The 24623-nt window shown below is 37.6% G+C and overlaps 1 protein-coding gene across 1 annotated transcript in view; it reads left to right on the top strand.

Annotated features, from left to right (window-relative positions):
- Nucleotides 1–24623, top strand: part of CTNNA3 (catenin alpha 3) — a 1597197-nt gene that overhangs the window by 1268780 nt on the left and 303794 nt on the right. The window contains exon 13 of the mRNA XM_032609210.1: nucleotides 10727–10878. Coding sequence (XP_032465101.1) covers nucleotides 10727–10878 — 152 coding nt within the window. The remainder of the gene's footprint in view (nucleotides 1–10726; nucleotides 10879–24623) is intronic.

Below are 24623 nucleotides of genomic sequence, written 5' to 3'. Positions count from 1 at the left end.
CTTTCACTGTAATATTATAACTCACTAAAAATAATGACAATTCTGTCAAAGCAAAAATAAGTTGGCACTGAAATTTCAGAACATTTTTAACATATATTTCAACTAGTATAATTTCAGCAGATGTGAAATTCCATAGCTCTCATGGGATTAACACAGTAAGCAAAGATATCTGTAGTTTCTCAAAGCACAAACAAAACGTACATCTTCTTGTTTAGGTAGTCATCTATATTTATACAAAGGTGAATACATATTGACCAAAAAAGCTAAGAATGGTATCAGTAAATAGAACCTGACACAATTTTGCAATGGCCCAGGACATTTCTAGGTGCCAAAGAGGGTTTTTTCCAAAGGTTTATAACTTGTATTTGTGAAGTATACATAGAAAAACTACACAGATGATACTCACTCTTCCAGAATCTAAACCAGTGTCCTACAGAGGACAGGTGCTCAACAAATACTTGATTGCAAGTATTTGGAACGGTGCTAACAGAATATTTTCCAAGGATAGAACTGAGTTATAGCTATACTGTCTAAAATGATAGCCATATGTGGTGAGCTAAAGTGACTGAGGAAGTGAATTTTTAATTGTATTTAATTTGTATCAATTTAATGTAAATTTAGTTAAATAGCAGGATATTTCTAGCAGCTAGCGGATTGGGCAGCACGACTTTAGAAAGTAGTCAAGTGTAAGCAACCCGATGATACATACCTCGATGATACACACCTCAAAACAGATTCATTTGTTCATTTGTTGCTACTTACATTTGGCTTTAGGTTTCCTTCCCCTGCCCATACGCTTGTTGTCATTTTATATTTTTAAAGTTGTATAATGTTAGCACGCTTACAAGAGTTAAAAATACAGAAAATATACTCAGCTACTGATCTATCTTCTCATATTTCTTCTACCCAATTCTTAGCATCCCTTGTAAATAACAAGTTTCCTTATTCCTTTGTCTTTCATGTGAGTCTTTTTTTAATATTTGTGAAAATAAGCAGGTTAAGGATGTGCTTTTTTATTTCCTCTTCACTCTTACACGAAAGGTAATATATTGCTACATATGAAAACATAAGTTCATGCTGACACCTCCAATGCAATCCCATCCCATAGAGTTCTTTGTCTTATCACATTCCATTGTAGTACCTCTCTTATTCCATAGTGAGAACCCTGGCTCTCAAAAATATCTACACGTTTACCCCTTGTTTCCACGTATAACACACAGAAATACCTGCGGGTATTTCTGACTGCTTTTCCGACTCCACTATTTCCTCAGCCCCATGTCTTGCTCCTCTGACTCACTTTTTGTTTTGAGAATCTATTGCAAGTATCTCCTTAATGAAGAGTTCATGGAGATTAAATATTCTGTGTACGTGCATGCCTGAAAAAATCTTTATCCCACTGTTCACTTAATTAACCGGCTGAGTATTGAATCTCATTTCTGAAATAATTTCTACTTAATACTTGAATGCGTTGCTTCATATTTTTCCTTTTTGTATCCGGTGTTGCTCATGAAAAGCCTAACACCAATCTTATTTAAATACTTTATAGATGACCCTTTCTCTCTTGAAGATTTAGTTCTTCTCTTTACCCTCAGTGTTCTTTAATGTTTGAGGATATGTCTCAGCGTGGTTATCCTTGCATCCAGCAGTAGAATGTAGTGGTAATGGGTACAGGCTGTGAGTCTGAATACCTGGTGCTGAATTCTGACTCTGATACCTACCCCTTTCCTGAGGAAACTAAGGTGGCTTGACAGAGTTTCTGAGCTCTCTGTCAGGATTTTGGAAGTGGTTGAGTACAGGAAAACACATGCAGTTAGAGACATAGGGTCTTTAGCAAATGTATGTCTTTAGTGTCAGCAAGTCCAAGAGACAAGATTGCCTAACACGGTTAGAAGCATGGGTGGGCTGGTGATCAGGGAAAGTTTCACAAAGAACTGATATCTATGAAGATAAATATGAATTGTGGGTAGAAAGTTACCAGGTAGACAGGGTTAGGAAAAGGGCTGTTCTCAGGCATATAATCATAGACAGCTGGACAGAGAGAGTTGGAGTCTGGGGAGCTGAGATTAACTCTTTTTCTTCTCACCCAAGAAATCCCCAGCAACATGTGAAGGACAACCTCAACACCACAAAGATATGTCAAATAAAGATATGTTTCTCCTACTGGAAGCCTTCCCAATCTGTTTGTACACCTCAGCATCTTTAAAGATATTTCCCCCCTAGACATTTCTATTGACCTAAAAAAATAAAACCGTCAGTTAATTTACCAGCAAAATGGGTTTATTCAGGAACAGCAAAGAACTGCAACTCAGGACATGGAATCTGTGGCAAACTATAGGCAGGTCTGGAAAACAAAGGAGAGGAACATTCTTTTATGGAGAAGGAAGAGCGGGCGGGGCTGTTACAAACAAAATGTCCATTGGAAGAAACTGGGAGTTTGAAGTGTAGGGCTTTTCACTGGCAGAGTTGAGACAGTCTCTCATTGATTGGGCTATTGCCAGGCAAGGAGAAGTTCTTCCTTCATCCTGCTGGGTAGTAAAATAGGAACTTTCTTCCTTTCAGAGATGCAAAGGCATGTCTCTTCCTGTTGGGTCTGCAATTGATATCAAGAGGTAGGGTGTGAGAGCTGCCCCTTCTGTCTTCCCAAATCCATTTAAAATGAGGTTTCTGTTTATTAATGTTTACATTTACCTCTTCCTATGGCCCATGTTCCTATGGTCATCAGTGTGTGATCCCCTGCACATTGATCTGTATTTAGCTAGAGATACAGATCATGGAGCTCCTTTACTTCTCTATTTTTCTTTCACTTTTTCCTGTGTGTGCTTTTCTTTTCTTTTCTTTTTTTTAATTAATTTATTTATTTGTTTTTGTTGTGTTGGGTCTTCATTGCTGTGCATGGGCTTTCTCTAGTTGCGACGAGCTGGGGCTACTCTTCGTTGTGGTGGGCGGGCTTCTCATTGCGGTGTCCTCTCTTTATTGCGGAGCACAGGCTCTAGGCTTGCGGGCTTCAGCAGTCGTGGCTCACAGGCTCTAGAGCGCAGGCTCAGCAGTTGTGGTGCCCGGGCCCAGTTGCTCCGCGGCATGTGAGATCTTCCTGGACCAGGGCTCGAACCCATGACCCTTGCATTGGCAGGTGGATTCTTAAGTGCTGTGCCACCAGGGAAGTCCTGTGCTTTTCTTGATAGTAGAAACTGAAGAGATTAAAGAATGAGCTTAAGCAATAGATAAGATGGTAGGTGATTCTAAAGGAGGAAAATTTAAACTGTTAAAACTCAAGAACAACAAGAGAGTAGATAAACAATGAAAGTAATCTGGAGGCTTACCCAGTAGAACACAAACACACACACACATACACACACCTGATCAATATATTAAAAAGGAAGAGGGAAATATACCCCCCAGAAAGGCTATAATTTAAAAGCTGGAATATGCCAAGTGTTAGTGAGGATGTAAACCAGCTGGAACTCTCAGGCACTGTTGATACGAGTAAAATGTGTTCCAACCACTTTGGAAACTGTCAGTGTCTATTAACATGGTACAAAAGTATATTCTGTGATTCAGAAATTCCACTGATAGGTATAGTCCCTGAAAATATGAATGTAAATTCCCTGAAAATATCTGCATATATTCCTAGCCCCAAAAAGTGCACAATATTTCATAGCATCACTATGTATAGTAGTCCCAAACTGGAAATTATCCAAATGCCCATTAACTATTGAATGGATAAATAAATTGTGGTATAATTGTACATTGGAGTACTATACAGTAATAAGAATGAGAAATCTAAACCTACATTCAGCAATGTGAGTAAATCACGTAAGTTTAATGTTGAGTGAAACTTGATAGAAAAGAATATATACTAAAAATAGAACTACCATACAACCCAGCAATCCCACTACTGGGCATATACCCTGAGAAAACCATAATTCAAAAAGAGTCATGTACCACAATGTTCATTGCAGCTCTATTTACAACAGCCAGGACATGGAAGCAGCCTAAGTGTCCATCAACAGATGAATGGATAAAGAAGATGTGGCACATATATACAATGGAATATTACTCAGCCTTAAAAAGAAACGAAATTGAGTTATTTGTAGTGAGGTGGATGGACCTAGAGTCTGTCATACAGAGTGAAGTAAGTCAGAAACAGAAAAACAAATACCGTATGCTAACACATATATATGGAATCTAAGGGGAAAAAACGGTAATGAAGAACCTAGGGGCAAGACGGGAGTAAAGACACAGACCTACTAGAGAATGGCCTTGAGAATATGGGGAGGGGGAAGGGTAAGCTGGGAGAAAGTGAGAGAGTGGCATGGACATATATACACTACCAAACGTAAAATACATAGCTAGTGGGAAGCAGCCGCATAGCACAGGGAGATCAGTTCGGTGCTTTGTGACCACCTAGAGGGGTGGGAGGGAGGGAGACACAAGAGGGAAGAGATATGGGAACATATGTATATGTATAACTGATTCACTTTGTTATACAGCAGAAACTAACACACCATTGTAAAGCAATTATACTCCAATAAAGATGTTTAAAACAAAAATATATATATATACAGTATGATTCCATTTGAATGAACTGAAACAGGCAAAACTGATGTATTCTCTTAGACCTTTCCAGTCTTAGTGTGGTATATATCCATTGTAAAACAAATTACTTCAAAAGTTAGTAGCTTAAAACAGCAAACATTTATTATCTTTCACATTTTCTGAGAGTTAGGAATCCAGGAGCGGCTTAGCTGTGTGATTCTGCCTCAGTCTCATGACATTGCAGTCAAGATGTCATCTGAAGCTGCAGTTATTTTGAAGGCTTGAGTGAAACTAGAGGATCCACCTCTAAGCTCATGGCTGCTGGTCTGAGGCCTCATATCCTTGCTGGCTGTTAGCTAGCAGCCTCAGTTCCTTGCCATGTGGACATCTCAATTACGCTGTTCACAGCATAACATCTAAAGTTCTTCAGAGCAAGCAGTACATGAGAGAGAATGACCAAGATGGAATTCTTGAAGTCTTTTTTAAATAGCCTAAGAAGCAACATCCCATCATTTATACTACATTCTATTTGGCACACAGATCTGGCACAATGTGGGGAAGGGGTATACTAAGACGTGAATACCTGGAGGCTGGGATCATTAGAGGCCATGTTGAGTGCTGGCTCTTACACCTGGTAAAAATTTAAATTGATGAATTTTGAGAGGTTTGATAGTATAGGAAATTGCATTGATAGTTTAAATATTTGAGAATTCATACTAAGAAATACAAAAACAACTAACAAAAATTTTTTTTTCAGAGGCAACTTGTTAACTCCATTAAAATAGTGTGTTACATAATGAGCAGAGGTCATCATAGACCATCACTTGGTCCAGGTCCAACTTTAAATACTTAAATAGTTACATTCATTTAACCAATTATTGTAGTGTTAACAAATTTGAAAATGTTATGAGGAAGATTGTGAAAGAGCTAAATTTTATATTAAGTAGTCATGACTATTTCTAAAACATTTAAATAACTGAATATTATTTAATATTAATGTATTATTGAGAAACATCAAGATTAAGCTTTAGGGAAAACAGCTAAGTCCCTAAGGCACTAGAGATACCCAAAGCTGGACACTCAGGCTAATTAAATGATCCAGAATTTCATATATAGAAAAAAGATCTCTGCCAAAGGGGGAAGAAAGTATCAGTATAGTATCATGAAGCCATGACAACAAAGTCTTTTCTCTCTGTTATTTTATTTCTTAGGTTTTTTTTTTTTTGAGCTATTCCAGATGTTTGAAAGGTAGGGGTAGAGTAGAATAGTGAGGCCAATATGGCTCTTGTTAACTGTGTGATGTGTCATAAAGCACTCACTCTGATCCTTCATTCTCTCATTTGAAAAAAGGAAAAATTCTCACCAGTTATTGACTTTTATGTTACGTAATCTGTGAGGGACCAAACGCAGTACTGTTACATACTCTTGGCTTCCTTAAATAAAAAAGGTATGAATCTTGATAATCAATGTTTGTTCAATCAATCTAAAAACTGAAGAGTAGGTGGCATTTATAGAAGTCATGCATATGCTTAATTGCACTTCTGCTGTAATTTCTTCCCACTTACTTAGCATCATGTAAAGAAATGGTGACTTAGCATTGTGTGAATTTTCAAAGCCAAATACCTCTATCATTGGTAATTTTCAAAGATAATAGTATGATTAGAAATATTTTAATCTGCATTTTATTAATGATAGAAACATAATTCAGTGACATCATTGGAGATGAGTACCTATAATGAGTCTGGATTTTCTTCTGACCTACTTAATCCAATAATTATGTACCCTTACCTACTTTCAAAAGCACTTCATAAACCTAGCAAGAAATGAGAAGGGATAAAATATTCCTGAGTTAGTACCAGAGCGAGACTCAAGGCCTGGGAGAAGTTGGCTCTATTGCCAGAAAATTAACATTAATTTAGAAATTAATTGACATTAACATTAATGTTCATTAACATTAATTTCAGTGCCCCAGGAGCACTGAAATTAAGAAGCCCAAAGTATTTTACTTATCAAAAGGAGGCAGTGGGGCTTCCCTGGTGGCTCGGTGGTTGGGAGTCCGCCTGCTGATGCAGGGGACACGGGTGCGTGCCCCGGTCCGGGAAGATCCCACATGCTGCAGAGCGGCTGGGCCCGTGAGCTATGGCCGCTGAGCCTGCGCGTCCCTGCAATGGGAGAGGCCACAGCGGTGAGAGGCCCGCATACCGCAAAAAAAAAAAAAAAAAAAGGAGGCAGTGCAGCTTTGGGGCTCGGAGAGCAAGCTCTGGAGTCTCAGTTACCAGCCTGCCACTTATTAGCTGTTTGACCTCAGTTTCCTCATCAGTGAAATCAGGACAGGATAATGATAGTTCCTGCCTCACAGGGCTGCTGTGGGGATTAAATGAGACAATGCATACAAAATGCTTAGCACAGTGCCCAGATGAGTAAGCACTCAATGGATATTATTATTCTGCATATTCTGAATAAGGTTGGTAGAGAAAGTCCAGGACTGGCTTAGAATTTGGCAGTATAAAATAGACAAGATACTTTGAAGTTGACAAGGTATTGACCCCAAGGCCACTTGTGTTTAATAAATCTACACTCCAAAGTTCAGAACAGTTGATTCTACCTGGGATGTCAAATGATTAGAGTGAATTTGTTTAAGGTGTCCCCCTCTCTGATCAATGATTGTATAACATGATGGATGGTATACTGTGTGTAAACCTTGTTTTCTTGAAATGTAGGTAGATTATGGATTTGAGATAGCTTTGTCAATTTGTTTTTCCTTCTGAATTACCACTAACTGGCTACTTAATTATACTCACTTTGTATTTTCTTGAAAGCATTAAAAAATTTCACGCCCACTCTGATCCAAGCAACCATATGTCCATAGTATGAATAAAGCACACCCACAGCTGATGTTTAAGCTAATGAAATGAGAAATGTATTACATGTCGGCTTTGAATAGTTCATTTATACTGTTAGAGTGAAAAAAGTAGTAGTTTCCATCTGTACTTCAGAAATTAAACATTGCCTTCTCAAAGATTTTATTTTAATTGGAACTAATATTAGTTTATTAGTAAGAGGCCCCTAAAGGAGTTAAATTGAAATCATGTTGCAATAATGAAAAGGCTATGATGTATTTTCCTTAAAATATACCAAATCTTTCTCACATTATCTCACATGGCAGTGAAAACTGGACCTTTACATGATTTGATGCTTGTCTCTCTTTTTTTGGCCAAGATCTACATAGGAAGATGATAGGAGCAGTTTCAAATTGTAGAGGCAGTTAGTAACAAACTGAAGATGTAGATAGAAAGAGTTAAATTATTATTGTATGGAACACTTGTTTGGTGGATGAGAAAAACCTTTTCATAGTGGGGAAGACTATGAAAAGAGTTTTGTCAGTGGTAGGCCACCAGAAGGTTTGTTTTGTTTTGGGGTTTTTTTTTTGCGGTACGCGGGCCTCTCACTGTTGTGGCCTCTCCCGCTGCGGAGCACAGGCTCCAGAAGCGCAGGCTCAGGGGCCATGGCTCACGGGCCCAGCCACTCCGCGGCATGTGGGATCTTCCAAGACCCAGGCACGAACCCGCGTCCCCTGCATCGGCAGGCGGACTCTCAACCACTGAGCCACCAGGGAAGCACCACCAGAAGTTTTGAAACCACATCTCTTTGTATTTATCTATGTCTTTAGGGTTAATAGAGGATGTCAAAGTGATTAGAAGCCTTTCTGCCATGTTCTTTGGAGTAGAAGTTTTGTTGGGGGGTTTTCTGTTCACCCCAAGAAACTGAAGGAAATGTGAAATAACTGGACACATTTCCGTAAGAGTTTCCTCCTTTCTCAACACTATAAAAAGTAAAGATTAACTCATTAAATATGTCGAATATTCTTATAAGCCCACATAAGTATATTTTTGGAGATTCCCTAGTATGAACAAAACCTAAATTACATTGAAATGCAAGATTAACATGTTAAATTTGTACCTATATTTTTGTGGGGTTTTTATATTTATTCATTCATTAACTCATTCGATTACTTAATTCAGTTATGTATCTACTATGTGCCAGGCTAGACAGTTGGGATACCAACAGGAAAAAGTTTCAAGGAACCAGTGAACATTTTTGAACAGTGTAGTGATGTGACTCACTAATAAAACAACTTACTGAGAATCTGTTTTGTGACAGACACTGTTGTACTCACGGCTAAGAGTTGGCTTTGTCAATAAGATTATACTTACGATGAGTCTGAAGGATGAGAAGATCTTAGGCAGGAGGACACGGTGAGGGCTCAAGCAGGGGATAATGATGGCTAGAGGCAGTGGGGCTGCACTGGCAATGGATTCAAAATGTACTTATATGGTAGAGGAGATTTCACTTAGAGGACATTTGGATATAGAGGTTAAAAAAGAGTAAGAGGTAAAAGAAAACACCTGAGTTTTTTTCCTTGATGACTGGGCGTCAAGATAGAAAATATTACAAGAAAATTAGGCTTTCCAGGTAGAAAAGAACGTGTTTAGGTTTAGATAGGATGGATTTGAGGTGTTATGAAAGATTTGGGTAGAATTTCGCAGTAGACCATTTTGAATTTATAGCTCTGGAATTCAGGGAAAAGGTTAGATTAGAGATACACTTTGGGAGTCACATCTAAATTAGTGGGAATTGTGGTTCAGGAGTGTTTCTCCTACGCAAAGTGGTGTGAGTTAGCTTTCTCCTTGCCTTTGTTACTCTGTTCACTGAAAGTGAGACAATGATTTCATGAAATCTCACTACTGAATAATATTATCCAGTAGAAGTTTTGGTATGACAGAAACATTCCATCTTGCCACTCTCAAAACAGAATTCAATAGCCATAGGTGTATACTGAGCACTTGAAATGTGGTAAATGTGATTGAGGAACTCAATTTCAAATTAAATTAAATTTTAATGAATTTAATGTGTCATAGTCATATGTGGCCCTATGTGGCCAGGTGCCCCTTTTTATTGGATGGTACACCTAGAGAATGGACAGAGGAGAAAAGCACAGTGGATAATCCTGGTGGGTATAGTAACTAAGAATTAGGGTATAGGTGATACATTTTAGTAGGTGGAGGAAAGATGAGACTAGATAAAATATGGGTACCTATGTGTATTGCCAACATTTCCCCACATCAAGAACATGGCAGGTAGGATTGCAAGACATGGTGTGCCATACATGCAGATAGAGATTTGGATGTAGGAAAAAATAATATTTATTAATATTTTTGTGTTAGATAAAGTACTATATCTTCCAGGTTTGGAATCATTGCTCTAAAAATCAATTGCTTTTATCCTGCATATTCACATGGGGAAGAAACTTATTCAATATGATATGGTATAGTAGTTAAAAGACATATTAGCAGAATGACTCTGTGAAAGATTCTTGATTTCTCTGTGTCTTTGTCATTCAACTAAGTATGAACCCCAGGTTAATACTGGGGTTGTTTTAAGATTTAAATCACAGCAAACACTTAGAAAACGGCCTTGAATCTACTGAAGAGTTAATGAATGTTGTTATCATTAACCTTAAAAGTAAAGTCAGAAAAATGTTTTTAATTGAGACTATTTTGAAATCTTAGTAAAAAAAAGGGCATTCTATGGATTGGCCTTACTGATTGATATATCCCTAAACTCATTCAATGTTGTGATATTTTACATAGAAACGTTTTGCATATAAGATCACCAGTTTCTTTGCATTAATGTTTTTGATGATGAGGAAATATTTTATCAATAGAAAGTTTACAGTAGTTTTATTATTTCTATGAGATAGAATTAGTGTCTTTAGTTAATTTTCTTCTATTTAGCAACTCACATGTTTTTTTTTCTTTAAATATTTTTATGTTTACAATTTCAACTATTATTCACACCAATTCTTTTTTGTCATTTCTTTGAGCTTACACTGGATCGGATGAAAAATAATTATATGGTTCCAGCCTTGGTAAAAACAAAAATGCTATAAAGGAGAAAGATAATCTTTTAAAACATTTCCATAACGATGCCTTTCTTGTCTTTGGTTACCTTTGTATTTCGGAGATTCAAGATTATCCTGCCAAAATGTTTTGTCTCCCTACATTTAAAAAATAATTGAAATTTTATTAACCAAGTATTTGTTTAAAAATATGATTCTCCATTTCCTGGAAACTCCAGAAATCTGAAAATACAAATAGGACAATTTTCTCTTTCTTATTCATTTTAACAGTAATTCCGGAATTTGTAACACAAGTGAATGTTGCCTTGGAAGCCTTAAGTAAAAACTCTTTGGATGTGTTTGATGATGATCAGTTTGTGGACATCTCAAAAAAGATCTATGATACAATTCATGATATTAGATGTTCAGTCATGATGATTCGGGTAAGTTTGCTTTACCTTCTGTTGAATTATTGTAACACTTTTCACCATCTGGTATGCCTGGAATGATTGCAAGAAATGTTTTATTTCTATGCCGTAACGTCAGTGCTGAAATCCATTAGAACTTTAGAAATTCATATGTATCCCCAAAATCAGATCTACTGTCAAAAACAACACTTTCACTTATGTTTATGGTTGTAACTTATGCAAATGAGCACATTTAACTGCCACATGTGCAGAAATGATAGAAATCATTGTGTGCAGGGTTTGCTGAAGTGTCACATAGCATATCAAAAGCCAAAGAACAATACATAAAGTAATTTACTTTCTTTTCTTGAGCAGAAAGGAGAGGATCTTACTCATCACTACTGAAATTTATAGAAAAATATGTTTAAAACAAGGTATTTCTATGGCTGAACGCTCTCATACTAGATCATAGAATTGGAGTGTTCTGTAAGAAATCTCACTTGTAACTGCTAGAAACAAGAAATGGTTGAGAGTTGTCTATTTGGGAGAATATATACCATCTTCCTGAGTGTGAAAGTGAGTCGTTTGTTGTGGGCACACCGCATATACACAGACCAAGATTATTTGTTTTTACTCAAAATGTTAATGTGGGGTATTTTTTTAATGCTATTAAAAATAAAAAAAAAGGGCTTCCCTGGTGGTGCAGTGGTTGAGAGTCCGCCTGCCGATGCAGGGGACGCGGGTTCGTGCCCCGGTCCGGGAAGATTCCACATGCCGGGGAGCGGCTGGGCCCGTGAGCCATGGCCGCTGAGCCTGCGCGTCGGGAGCCTGTGCTCCGCAACGGGAGAGGCCACAACAGTGAGAGGCCCGCGTACCGCAAAAAAACAAAAACAAAAAAATAGTAGAAGTTCTTGGGAAAATGCACATGTAAATATATGGAGATAGATTATTTTAGGATTGGTTCACCTGGAGGCAGAGTCAAATATTTGTGTTAACATTAGTCTGTTTAGGAAAAAGTGAGACAGAGAACCAACAAGTGGCGATTATGAGTCACTGCAGACAACTTGGGTTTGAGCCTGGGCAACTCTAGCAGGGTACTGTAGAGCACACCTCAGAATTATTTTACCTTAGGGAAACAAAATCCAGCTTATCCACCTATTCACCCTTGGTTAAAGGCCACCTCTCTTCAGAGGTGTTACCAGAGCCTCCTGCAGGGCCAATCAAGCTCTTGTGGCCAAAATCCACCCTGAGGCAGAGTAAAGGAAAGAAGAATCAGTAAGACTGGTGAGTGCAGTTTGTAAGTATGAGTAGAGTTCAATTTGAAGGCCTCTGGAATTAACTGTTAGTAAGACTGTGAGATGGAATTGGCTGTACTGAGGAGATAAGGATGGAGCCTCAGTAGTATCTGACAGGTCTGAATGTCATAGGTTACATGGAGCAGTTCATAAAAATGGAGCCAACTGAGGACCTTGTAGGGAAAAGGGCCAACAGAAGTTGAGGAGCCTCGCAGGGCAGATGGACGCTTATGGAAGAAATTGTAAGAGAAAGTCTAGAGGTGTCAAGACACGGGATTTAGCACTTCAGAGCTTGGGAAAACCTGCCAGCAAGCCAGTTATACAGGGAGAAACCTCAATATATATTTATGAACAGTCTAGAAGTATTTGTTCATATGTGACTGGGAACAGTGGTGCTGTACTAGTACTATGTCTGAACTGCAAAGTACCTTTGCCAAATAGTTTCTTCTCTAACAAAAGTTTTTATTCCTTACCTGTGTGGACTAGGTGACTAGTGGGCTAGTATTAATTCAGAGCTGGACAGGTGGAACCAGGAGGGAAACACTGAAAGTATGAAGAAGGCACATAAACTTCAGGAGGTAGCTTTACAAGAGTGAAAGCCCCACATTTCCAGTATCCCTTGGTGGATATTTGAGAAGATAAACCAGTGAAATAGCATAGGTGAACCAGGGCAGGGAATGCGTTTTGTTTTTTGTTTTGTTTTTTTCTGCAAAAGCTATCTAGGGACGAATGTTTTATAACCTCTCCCACTTGAATATTCTAGTATTTAAAAATTTTATTATTATCAAAATAGCTTACTTATAGCAAATTAAATTGTCTTGCCATTATTTCTATATATCCCTCATTTGCAGTAGTCCTGTTTAGGGCAGGAGAACAATTTATTGTAATTCTTAACAGCCTTAGAGGGCAGTAATTTTTCCCTATAGCCATGTCTTTTTCAAGGTAAATGCTTCAGTTTCTTTTAGCTGTTCCTCATAGAAATAATTGTGTTTTTTGTTTTGTTTTGTTTTGTTTTTTGCGGTACACAGGCCTCTCACTGTTGTGGTCTCTCCCATTGCGGAGCACAGGCTCCGGACGTGCAGGCTCAGCGGCCATGGCTCACGGGCCCAGCCGCTCCGTGGCGTGTGGGATCTTCCCGTACCGGGGCACGAACCCGTGTCCCCTGCATCGGCAGGCGGACTCTCAACCACTGCGTCACCGGGGAAGCCCAATAATTTAGTATTTTGTGTTCTTTACTAGTCCTTATTTAACTTTTCAACAGACTTCTCAAATGAGACTATCAGAAAGCGTACTCTAATTAGAGCCAGTCCGTTGTCAAATAAAGTGGAAGATGTATTCTTACATTACGGCTATTAATACAGCCAACTACTGTTAGCCTAATTTTTCCCCTCTTAAACACCATGCTTATTGGATAGGCAATAACATTTTTGTTTTTATTTTTTATACTGTTGTTGCCTGTATATCCCTTCTCCATTTTGATTTGATGTGTTTGCTCTTGGCCCCAAATCCTAATGCTATTAAACCCGCATTATATTTCTAAATGATTCTTCATGTAATTTATCAGATTGTTTTTAATTTTGGTTGGTGACCATACCTAAATTAGTATGAATTAGAAATGTGAGATTATAATCTTAGTTCCTTCATCTAGATTACAGATAAAAATATTAAATTATATTGGCCCTTAATCCCTGCTAGATAGCTCCAGTTAAGGGCATTAATGTTAAGATCCCTTAGAATCTGATGTTCCAGCCAGCTGAGAACATACTGGTAAGTGTTCAGTTTGAAAGAATGTTTTTTTTGATTGTTGAGGTAAAGATACTCTTTCTTCAAACACATTTTATGGCCAAAAAAACCCAGATAAAAGCAGAGATCCTGTGCTTGAAACGATGCAGGATAGTCTAGAGGCCCATTATCTCTGTCCCTACACCCCCAGTCTCCTAGACAGCTGCTAGGGGCACCTGTACAGCACTTCTGCAGGGATTCCTTGGATGATGACCCAGAAACCTTTGTACTTAACTGCTAACTGGATTATAGTATGAAAAAAATAGAAGGGTAACTCAGGTGTAATTAATGAAAATCTTTTTTTTTTTTCTTTGAGGACTGTCCCTTTACCATAGACGATAATAAAATTGATCTGGTATAATCTTCTCTTTCAAAGGTCAGATGTAATGTTGACCAGTATCCTGAAATTAGAACTGCAAAACTTTATTTAGAGTATCTAAAGAGTGTCAACATTAAGGCAATACATGTATAATTATGCAAGTTCAGGTAAGGCTAAGCTGTGCTCTTGAGAATGTGTGTGCGTGTTACTGAATCCAGTCTTGCACCTGAATTTTCATGAGTGTTCTTCAGTGCTCTTGAGATGATAAAATACTAACTTAAGATCGCAGCCTGATATTTTATAGTTTTACAAAAAAATATGATTATACCGGTCTTTAATATTTATTTTGATGAATAACTGTGTTTGCCATTGTTTAGATTATTTTTTAAATTTCTGAGTCAAATACTGTGACATTTACTATTACTATCTCCACTGGATTCAGTGTACGGACAATTGAGTTTGTAGAATCTCATTCTTAACCTTGGAGAGTAGGAAGTATTAATATTTTTTATCTGTTTGGTGTTTAATATCTATATGTAAATTTTACAGTGATTAGGAGCTGTAAGGTCAGGCCATTTAAGATGGCTGTTATCTTGCTCTCTGTACCTCCCCTCCCCGGCCAGTGCCTGCTTCACCTGTATCTTATGCATATGACTGACCTTCCTACATACTTGCCCCAGGCCCCAGCTAGTGATTGTTATTATTAAAGGGGGCTGTGAAGAGCATTCCCCTCTGCTGGTTTCCCTGGTAACTAATGAGCCCATCTGAAATCAATTCCCCTATAATTGGCAAACTCCCCTTTCTCCGGGAGTGAAGATGGCTGCCATGTCCTGCCCGTCTTCTGAAGCACACGCTGGGGTGTCTCTCCAGGACCTTGCTTCAGACGCGTAAGCTCCCCCATCCCTTAAACCACTGATGTCTCTGTTGCTGTCTCCCAGCTCTTTCTTCAGTCTTGAAGCTGGGCAAGCATAGGGCTTGTAGGCCTGTGCGGTGCAGCCCAGTAAAAACCCTAATAATATAATGGTTAAAACGAAAGCAAGTAACAAATCTCACTAAGCTTCAGTTTCCTCCTTTGTAAAATGAACTTGGTATTATACCTACTTGAAAAGATTATTATGCTGACAAAATGAGCTAACAGAAATGAAGTACTTAGTAAATAGTAGTCTAATAAGAAGATAGCTTCTATTGCTGTTACCACTGTGAATAGAACCAGTACTACTGAAGCTGCCTATGATTTTGTATATCTTGAAGAATGTTAGCTATAGAAGCTGTAGAAATATGCTCATGGAGCAACGTGAAGCTGAAACCCAAAAAGTAACTTGAAAGGGTGAAGTTCAAAGCATTTTTTTTCTCACGGTACCGTTTACATTGTATAAGAGGATAGCCATGTTTATCAGCATTGGGTGTCTGAATTATAGTTGATTTAATGCAAATTTTGCTTTTGAACCCGTATTACTTTAAGCTCGCGTTATAATTCTGCGTATTGTTTTTCTTAACCTCTTGAAACATACAAGGAGGCTCAATGGCTCATCTTTTTGGTAAAAGGTGCTTAACCAGAAATAGAGGAAATTTGAAAAGGATGGCATAAGTGAATTGTGAGAGACTAGCATGGGTGGCCAGAAGTGAAATACTCTCAAAGAGAGGAAAAGATCCAGCAAAAATTCATCCTGTAACAGGTGTTCAGAATGTAGACTTCCATATATTTTCTTTGTGCATTTTCACATGTGAGTTATCAAAAGTTCTCTGAGAATACAGAGAACTTTCCAAAGACGAATGTGAAGATTTTCAGGACCATCATAAATTTAGATTTTCTGTGTTAGTTTTCTAACTTTATGTTTCAGGGAAGAGGAACATATTTTGGATATCTCCCTTGATGGAAATTAATTTTTGAAAAAACAAAGAAAAATAAAATAAATTAAAAAAACATTTACATGTCCCAGTTTACGTGGACCATCTTTACCTGAATCATTTAAATGGATTCTAGAATTGAAACATAGTTTAATATACAACTTCAGCTTATATAGCCAGAAAAACCTTTTGTGTCCAGTTCTACTGTGTGTATAGAAGTGGACAGATTTATAGCTTTTACTGGAATAATATATAATTTTTGAAATTTAAATTACTTGCACTGTCATGATTTCTTTGAACTTCTTTCATTGTCCACCATAGTGTCTTTTCTTCGTGACCTCAAAAATTTTTTTTCTTTATATGTCTTCTGGACTGAGCTGCTGTTTTTCTCTTTGAAGTCTCACTCACACTGCCAGAGAGAACGGCTATGGTGGTGTCAGTTAGAAGCTAACCAGTGTCGAATATTATCTTGTACAATTAGAACTCTGTGTAATGCAACTTGGAAATGAAGAAATAGTGAAAAAAATACTGTGTAAAATCAAGACGTGCGTTGAAGTCCCTGTTTTACATTACCACTTACATTGTTATTTTACATGATATCATTAGTTTCTTCGCTGTGGAGGGAAATGAAAGCATACCATTAAATTACTACTTTTACCTAGTAAAGTAGCTTTAAAATTGTACTTAAAATGAAAGACAAAACACTGTTCCTTAAGATTAGGAACAAAGTGAGAATGTCCATTTTCCAAAGCAATGCAATGTTATGGATGTTCTGGCCGGAACAGTAAATCAATAATCATAATAATATTAATAATAATAATATAATAAAAAGTATATTGGTTACAAAGGAAAAAGTGAAACTGTCTAGATTGGTAAATTATATTCTCAACTACATTGAAAATCCTAAAAAATAAATTTATAACAACAAAAAAACCCATTCTAGTAGAACTGATAAATAAGTTTAGATCACAGAATACAGGATCACAGAATACAAGGTCAGTATACAAAAAACAATTTTATAATGGGAGCAAGGGTAAAATTAATGAAATAAGAAAAGTACAGCAGGGACTTCCCTGGTCCTCCAGTGGTTAAGACTCGGCGCTTCCACTGCAGGGGGTTTAGGTTCGATCCCTGGTCAGGGAACTAGGATCCTGCATGCCACAGGGTGCAGCCAAAAAAAAAAAAAGGAAAAGTACAGTAGAGAAATACAGTGAAACTCAAAGTATCTTTTTCTGTATAGTAGTAACAACTAGAAAATATATCTTTTAAAAGTACAGTATATTTCAGCATTAAAAATAAAATAAACAGTGATAAATTTAACAAAGACATACATGATCTAAACCCCCAAAATTATAAAAATTTCAATTTTACAAATATTCAAAAATATTACTAAGAAAAACGAAAATCACTTAAATATTTGGAGTTTATCATATTTCTGGACTGGGAGACTCAGTATTGCTAAAGGTGTCAGTTTTCCCCAAATTGATTTTTTTGGTTTTTTTTTCCTGCGGTGTTTGGTCTTTGTTGCTGCGTGCAGGCTTTCTCTAGTTGCAGTGAGCGGGGGCTACTCTTTGTTGCCGTGTGTGGGCTTCTCAGTGCGGTGGCTTCTCGTTGCGGAGCATGGGCTCTAGGCGCAAGGGCTTCAGTAGTTGCAGCACATGGGCCCAGTAGTTGTGGCTCACGAGCTCTAGAGTGCACACTCAGTAGTTGTGGCGCACGGGCTTTGTTGCTCCGAGGCATGTGGGATCTTCCCAGACCAGGGATCGAACCCGTGTCCCCTGCATTGGCAGGCGGATTCTTAACCACTGTGCTACCAAGGAAGTCCCCCAAAATTGATTTTAGATTTAATGATGTCCCAAACACATTCTCAGCAGACTTTTATGAAGACTAATAGTCCAAGGTGGTTACATGGGTGTATACATTTGTCAAAACTCATCAAATTGTACACATAAAATTACTTGTAAATTATATTGATAAAGATAATTTAAGAAAATAATGTTTTGCCCAGTAGCCAACACCTTAGAAAACAGGCAGTTTTTTTTTTGTTTTTTTTTTTTATGCGTCATGCGGGCCTCTCACTGTTGTGGCCTCTCCCGTTGCGGAGCGCAGGCTCAGCAGCCATGGCTCACAGGCCCAGCTGCTCCGTGGCATGTGGGATCCTCCCGGACCGGGGCACGAACCCGTGTGCCCTGCATTGGCAGGTGGACTCTCAACCACTGCGCCACCAGGGAAGCCCCCACAGGCAGTTTTAATTAAAGTCCTACCAAACAGTATTAATTAGGACTAATTAGAAAGGCCTGCATGGACTTCTGAAAATGCTAACACTTTGAATACTATAAAATTAACACCTTTCTACTTTATAACTGGCTGCCTACCAGATATTTCTAATGCATGTCTCCTCTTTTGTTGATTTTTATTCCCTATATTTGTGACTCATTACTTATTATCTTAGATCAGGGGTTGGCAAACTTACGGCCTTAGGGCCAAATTTAGCCCACCATCTGTCTTGTATGGTCTTCAGGTGAAGAATGGTTTTAATATTTTTTGATGGTTGAAAAATTTGTAAGAAGAATTTCTGAAATGTGAAAATTACATGAAATTCTAATTTTAGGAATACAGGCACACCCATATATTATACCTTGCTCTTTGTGCTACAGCAGAAACTATGTAGCTCACAAAGCCTAAAACACTTACTATTTGGCTCGTTACAGAGTAAGTTTTCTCACCCTTGTTTTAGATAGTCTGTTTTGACTGTTTACCAAAATCTTGAACGACTTGCCCAAGGATCCAATCACTCCTTTATTAGTTTTCCCTTATAAATCCAATTGTCCAAAACATTTGAATATTAGAATTGTTTTTCCTTCCAAGTTCCTTGAATCATGTAACCACCTAGAACAACTTCTGCTAATTCTTCCTATTCCCAGGGGAAGGGATGAATAGGAAGTGTCCCAGCCTCCTTTCTCCATCCTCCTTTTTACCCTGAGGGCTTCCACGCCTTAGGTGCTCAAATTTTTTTACCTTTTCTTTTGTAGTTTGAGCTATCTGTGCTTCTTCCTTTGCAAATTTTATATTCCTGCCCTACTATTTTGCAGAGAGAGTCCTTTAATTACTAGGACTCACCCTTCTCCAAAAGCTGAATGGAATTTTTTTGCATTCTTCTTGGTATTTTCATTCAGCAGATAAAATTAAATTTTAGCTTAGCCTCTGATTACCATACATTTTGAAATTCAGTTTTTGAGGCTTACATGATGTTGAAATTCATCAACTTTATTCAACCATTACTTCTTATTTTTTTTATGTTATAGTAGTAACAAATTTGTCCAAAGATTATTGGATTGCAAATGAATTTTCATAAAATAAGTACTTGCTGAGTGAATTTAAACATGCAGTGAATTAGGGTAAGTGTATGTCTTGGTTTCCTTAGGACAGATTTGGATTATCCCCCTTTTCACTCTCAAAAGTATCAAATTTGGATGATATATTGTTATGTTCACTCTAGTTTCTGGGTCCTGATTATGCTGCTTGAGGCCCCATGTTGCATCATTTTTACCCACCAGACTACGTTCCACAGTGCCTGGGCACTGATGATCACAGTTCTTTATCAAGCCAGGTTTTCCGACACTTTCTTTCCATAGGCCTAACTGCTAGCAAATGTTCCCTTCCACTCTTCATGCTCTGCAGACCCTTTGTTGACTGTGGAGAATCTATTCAGGCACCATTCACATTTATTTAACGTTCAAGAATTTACACCTTTTCATTTTTCAGTGGAAAGCAGATTTCCTGAATTCATCTTAGTCACTCTACATTCTCACAGGAGTCTTGCCAGGGAATACCAATTAAAGCACTTTGTCCTTTTTGGAAATGATATGACTCCTTTATAGTGTCAGAGCCAATTTGTAGAGAAGCCAATTTCCAGGGGGCTTTCTAAAGGAATTTAATAAAAGACGTGCAGCAGAGTAACCTTAGCTTTATATGCAGATTTAGATCAGACATTACTGGGAAGAATTCTGTAGTGAGGCTCTTGCTGTTTCCTCTGAAAACAAAGAGTTTAAGGCAAGGAAAAGCAGAATCACCTACTAGCACTGGTCAGCAAGAGGTGAGACTGTATGCTCTCAGTGCACTTAATGACCTTCCTCATGTGTGCACCATTTGAAGAGACTTTTGACTAAGGGAACAGAGGTGACTAGAGTAGGAAAAAGTGTTCATTGAGAAACCTGTTGGTTAAGCTACAAAGCAGCACCAGTCAGTGATCTCTGTTGCTCATGCTGGGAGAGAGATGTTCAGCTTGAAGTCATTCTCGGAAGTGCTCTTTCACCAAAGGGTCAGAGCCGTGGACTGACAGGAGAGTCCATGGTCCAAAAGGGCTTTGATGCAGACTAGCCTTGCACTCAGGGAACTCTACACAAGTGCTATGCAGAGCCTCTGATTCTGAGTAGCTGAGTTTAAGGAGCCAAGCATCTCTCTTTGAAAGTACCTTCAGGGGAAATAGCTAGCACTGTGAATAGAAAAATAATATGGGGAGGATGGGGGGATGTTTAGTTGTGGAATCTTAAGGGATTTTTTTTTATCGTTCGTTTCTGGTAAGTTAATTATTAAATAATTTATTTCAATTTTTATAACTAAACTTGCATTAGTAATTAAATAAATTAGTAAATATATTAAGTGTTAAATCTAATAATATGTTTTCATTATTTTCTATTTTGTTTTCATCCTAAAAACTCTTATGGGGGGCTGATCGCTTAACTCAAGTGAAATGTTTGGCTGCCCACATTTCAAAAGTAACTTTTGGAATGTTGAATAAGCCTTCTAGAGAAAAAAAGTCTGAAAGATACAATTTATGAAGTGATGACTTTTAAGATACAGACTTCGGCATAACTCATAGTAGGAGGACTATTGAGACTTTTGTATTTCCAGTATCTGTAAAGTAAACGATGGAGTTTCAAAGGGAGAAACATTCTGGAGCCTGATAGCAAAGGTCAGGAAGTAAAGTGAGGCTCTTGAGGTCACACACTGATGGGGAAGTAACAGGATAAGATCAGAGCCTTTGAGCACCTGGTTCAGGACAGTTTCCTTTACCTTGGTAGAAGGAAACAGCCCAGTGTTGTTATGCACTCAACAGGAGCCCTTCTACCTCACTGACTCCCCTTTGTTGATGGGCCACTTAGTTATAAACACAGAAATCCCAAGAACCACTTTTGGGGCAATTTGTTGAAGAATACTTACCCTACAACTCTCTTCCCTGCACCTTCAAATTCAGATACATAGACCTCCTGACTGTTTCTCCAGTTTGGCAGACCTGCCTACACTTCTGGTGTCTTTCCACTTACTGCCCTCTCTAACCATGTGCTTCCTTTCTCTCTTTTTTCTTTTAATTTTTATTGGAGTATAGTTGATTTACAATGTTATGTTAGTTTCAGGTGTACTGCAAAGTGAATCAGTTGTACATGTACATACATCCACTCTTTTTTAGATTCTTTTTCCATATAGGCCATTACAGAGCATTGAGTAGAGTTCCCTGTGCTATACAGTAGGTCCTTATTAGCTATCTATTTTATATATAGTAGTATGTGTCAATCCCAATCTCCCAGTTTATCCCTCCCCACCCCCAACCCCCAGTAACTATAAGTTTGTTTTCTACATCTGTAACTCTATTTCTGTTTTGTAAATAAGTTCATTTGTACCCTGTTTTTAGATTCTACATATAAACAATATCATATGATACTTGTCTTTCTCTGCCTGACTTACTTCACTCAGTATGACAATCTCTAGGTCCATTCATGTTGCTGCAAATGGCATTATTTCATTCTTTTTTTATGGCTGAGTAATATTCCATTGTATATATGTACCACATCTTCTTTATCCATTCCTCTGTCGATGGACATTTAAGTTGCTTCCATGTCCTGGCTATTGTAAATAGTGCTGCAATGAACATTGGGGTGCATGTATCTTTTCAAATTATGGTTTTCTCCAGATGTATGCCCAGGAGTGGGATTGCTGTATCGTAAGGTAGCTATATTTTTAATTTTTTAAGGAGCCCTGTACTGTTCTCCACAGTGGCTGTACCAATTTACATTTCCACAAACAGTGAGGTGGAGGGCTCCCTTTTCTCTACACCCTCTCCAGCATTTATTATTTGTAGATTTTTGATGATGGCCATTTTGACTGGTGTGAGGTGGTACCTTATTGTAGTTTTGATTTGCATTTCTCTAATAATTAGTGATGTTGAGCATCTTTTCATGTGCTTTTAAGTAAAACTGTCACTGTTTGCAGGTGACATGTTACTATACATAGAAAATCCTGAAGATGCTACCAGAAAACTACTAGAGCTCATCAATAAATTTGGTGAAGTTGCAGGATACAAAATTAATACACATAAATCTCTTGCATTCCTATACAGTAACAACGAAATATCAGAAAGAGAAATCAAGGAAACAATCCCATTTACCATCGCATCAAAAAGAATAAAATGCCTAGGAATAAATCTTCCTAAGGAGGCAAAAGACCTGTACTCTAACCATGTGCTTTCTACAAGAATTGCACAGCAGACTTCTTCAGGTCTGAGTTATCATTACCTTACATAACATCCTGCATAAGCCCTTTAAGAATCATGAATAAAAATAGCATCTTCCACTTCAGACAGCCTTTATCTTCTTACTGAAGTTTATGTTTACCATGACAAATGGCATTATATACTTATGTGCTTACTTATCTATTGCCTGTCTCCCCATACAAGAATATAGACTATATAAAAGAAGGAATTTTTAGACATTTAAACTAAAATAAGATGTTAGGCTTTTTCACAGTTAAAGTGATTGATTTGGTTGCCAAATTTGACATTTGTTTGAAATATAATCATTCGACCTCACAGAATTAAGGGCAAGAAAAATGTTACTTTGTTATATTTTATATTACAAATAGTGATGGATAATAGGAAACTATCTCCATAAATATTTTCACGAAGAATTAAAATTTGCTTGATCTTTGGTTTAAGATAATTTTGACAGTGCCAATGATCTTTACTAAGTATTGTACTCTGTGACCACTAATGCTATCACAAATGTACGTACACATATGTGTCAATGCTATTTGTCTCACTACGAGCTTCTGTAAAGTAGGATATATGTAGTCGGTTTAAAATGTCCTTTATTTTACCTAATGCTCATGACAAGATTCCTCTTTAAAGATGATGGCAGTTGTAGAACACCCCTGATGTGACTTCTTGATTGTGTGCATTAGCTGTTGGGTTGTGAGAGGAGGAAAGATCCTTGAGGATGGAGTTTGTGGAACTTGCTGAAGTGTATTTTATACACATTATCTTGTATTATCAGTCCCTTGGTGTTATAGGCTCTGAAAAAATCACAAAATTATCCACAAATTTACTGATTAAAATGTGTTTTATACTGTCTTATATTGCAGTGTTTGGAACAGAAATCAGAAATTTAATTAAAGTCATAAAATATAGAAAGATACCATAAAAATTATTTCTAATCCTTAAAAATGGCTGTAAAATACATTTTAACCAGTGAATAGTGGTCTGTATACTACAAAATATAAAAAAAATAAAACCAGGGTTTTTTTTTGTTGTTGTCGTTTGTTTGTTTTTTTATACTGCAGGTTCTTATTACTCATCAATTTCATACACATCAGCGTATACATGTCAATCCCAATCGCCCAATTCAGCACAACACCATCCCCACCCCACAGCGGTTTTCCCCCCTTGGTGTCCATATGTTTGTTCTCTACATCTGTGTCTCAACTTCTGCCCTGCAAACCGGTTCATCTGTACCATTTATCTAGGTTCCACATACATGTGTTAATATACGATATTTGTTTTTCTCTTTCTGACTTCACTCTGTACGACAGTCTCTAGATCCATCCACGTCTCAACAAATGACTCAATTTCGTTCTTTTTTATGCCTGAGTAATATTCCATTGTATATATGTACCACAACTTCTTTATCCATTCATCTGTTGATGGGCATTTAGGTTGCTTCCATGACCTGGCTATTGTAAATAGTGCTACAATGAACAGTGGGGTGCATGTGTCTTTTTGAATTATGGTTTTCTCTGGGTATATGCCCAGTAGTGGGATTGCTGGATCATATGGTAATTCTATTTTTAGTTTTTAAAGAAACCTCCATACTGTTCTCCATAGTGGCTGTATCAATTTACATTCCCACCAGCAGTACAAGAGGTTTCCCTTTCTCCACACCCTCTCCAGCGTTTGTTGTTTGTAGATTTTCTGATGATGGCCATTCTCACTGGTGTGAGGTGATACCTCATTGTAGTTTTGATTTGCATTTCTCTAATAATTAGTGATGTTGAGCAGGTTTTCATGTGCTTCTTGGCCATCTGTATGTCTTCCTTGGAGAAATGAATATTTAGGTCTTCTTCCCATTTATTGATTGGGTTGTTTGTTTAATATTGAGCTGCATGAGCTGTTTATGTATTTTGGAGATTAATCATTTGTCCGTTGATTTGTTTGTGAATATTTTCTCCCATTCTGAGGTGTGTCTTTTTGTCTTGTTTATGGTTTC

This window comes from Phocoena sinus, chromosome 16 (genome assembly GCF_008692025.1).
Source record: "Phocoena sinus isolate mPhoSin1 chromosome 16, mPhoSin1.pri, whole genome shotgun sequence".
NCBI lineage: Eukaryota > Metazoa > Chordata > Mammalia > Artiodactyla > Phocoenidae > Phocoena > Phocoena sinus.
This window is presented reverse-complemented; position numbering and strand designations above follow the sequence as displayed.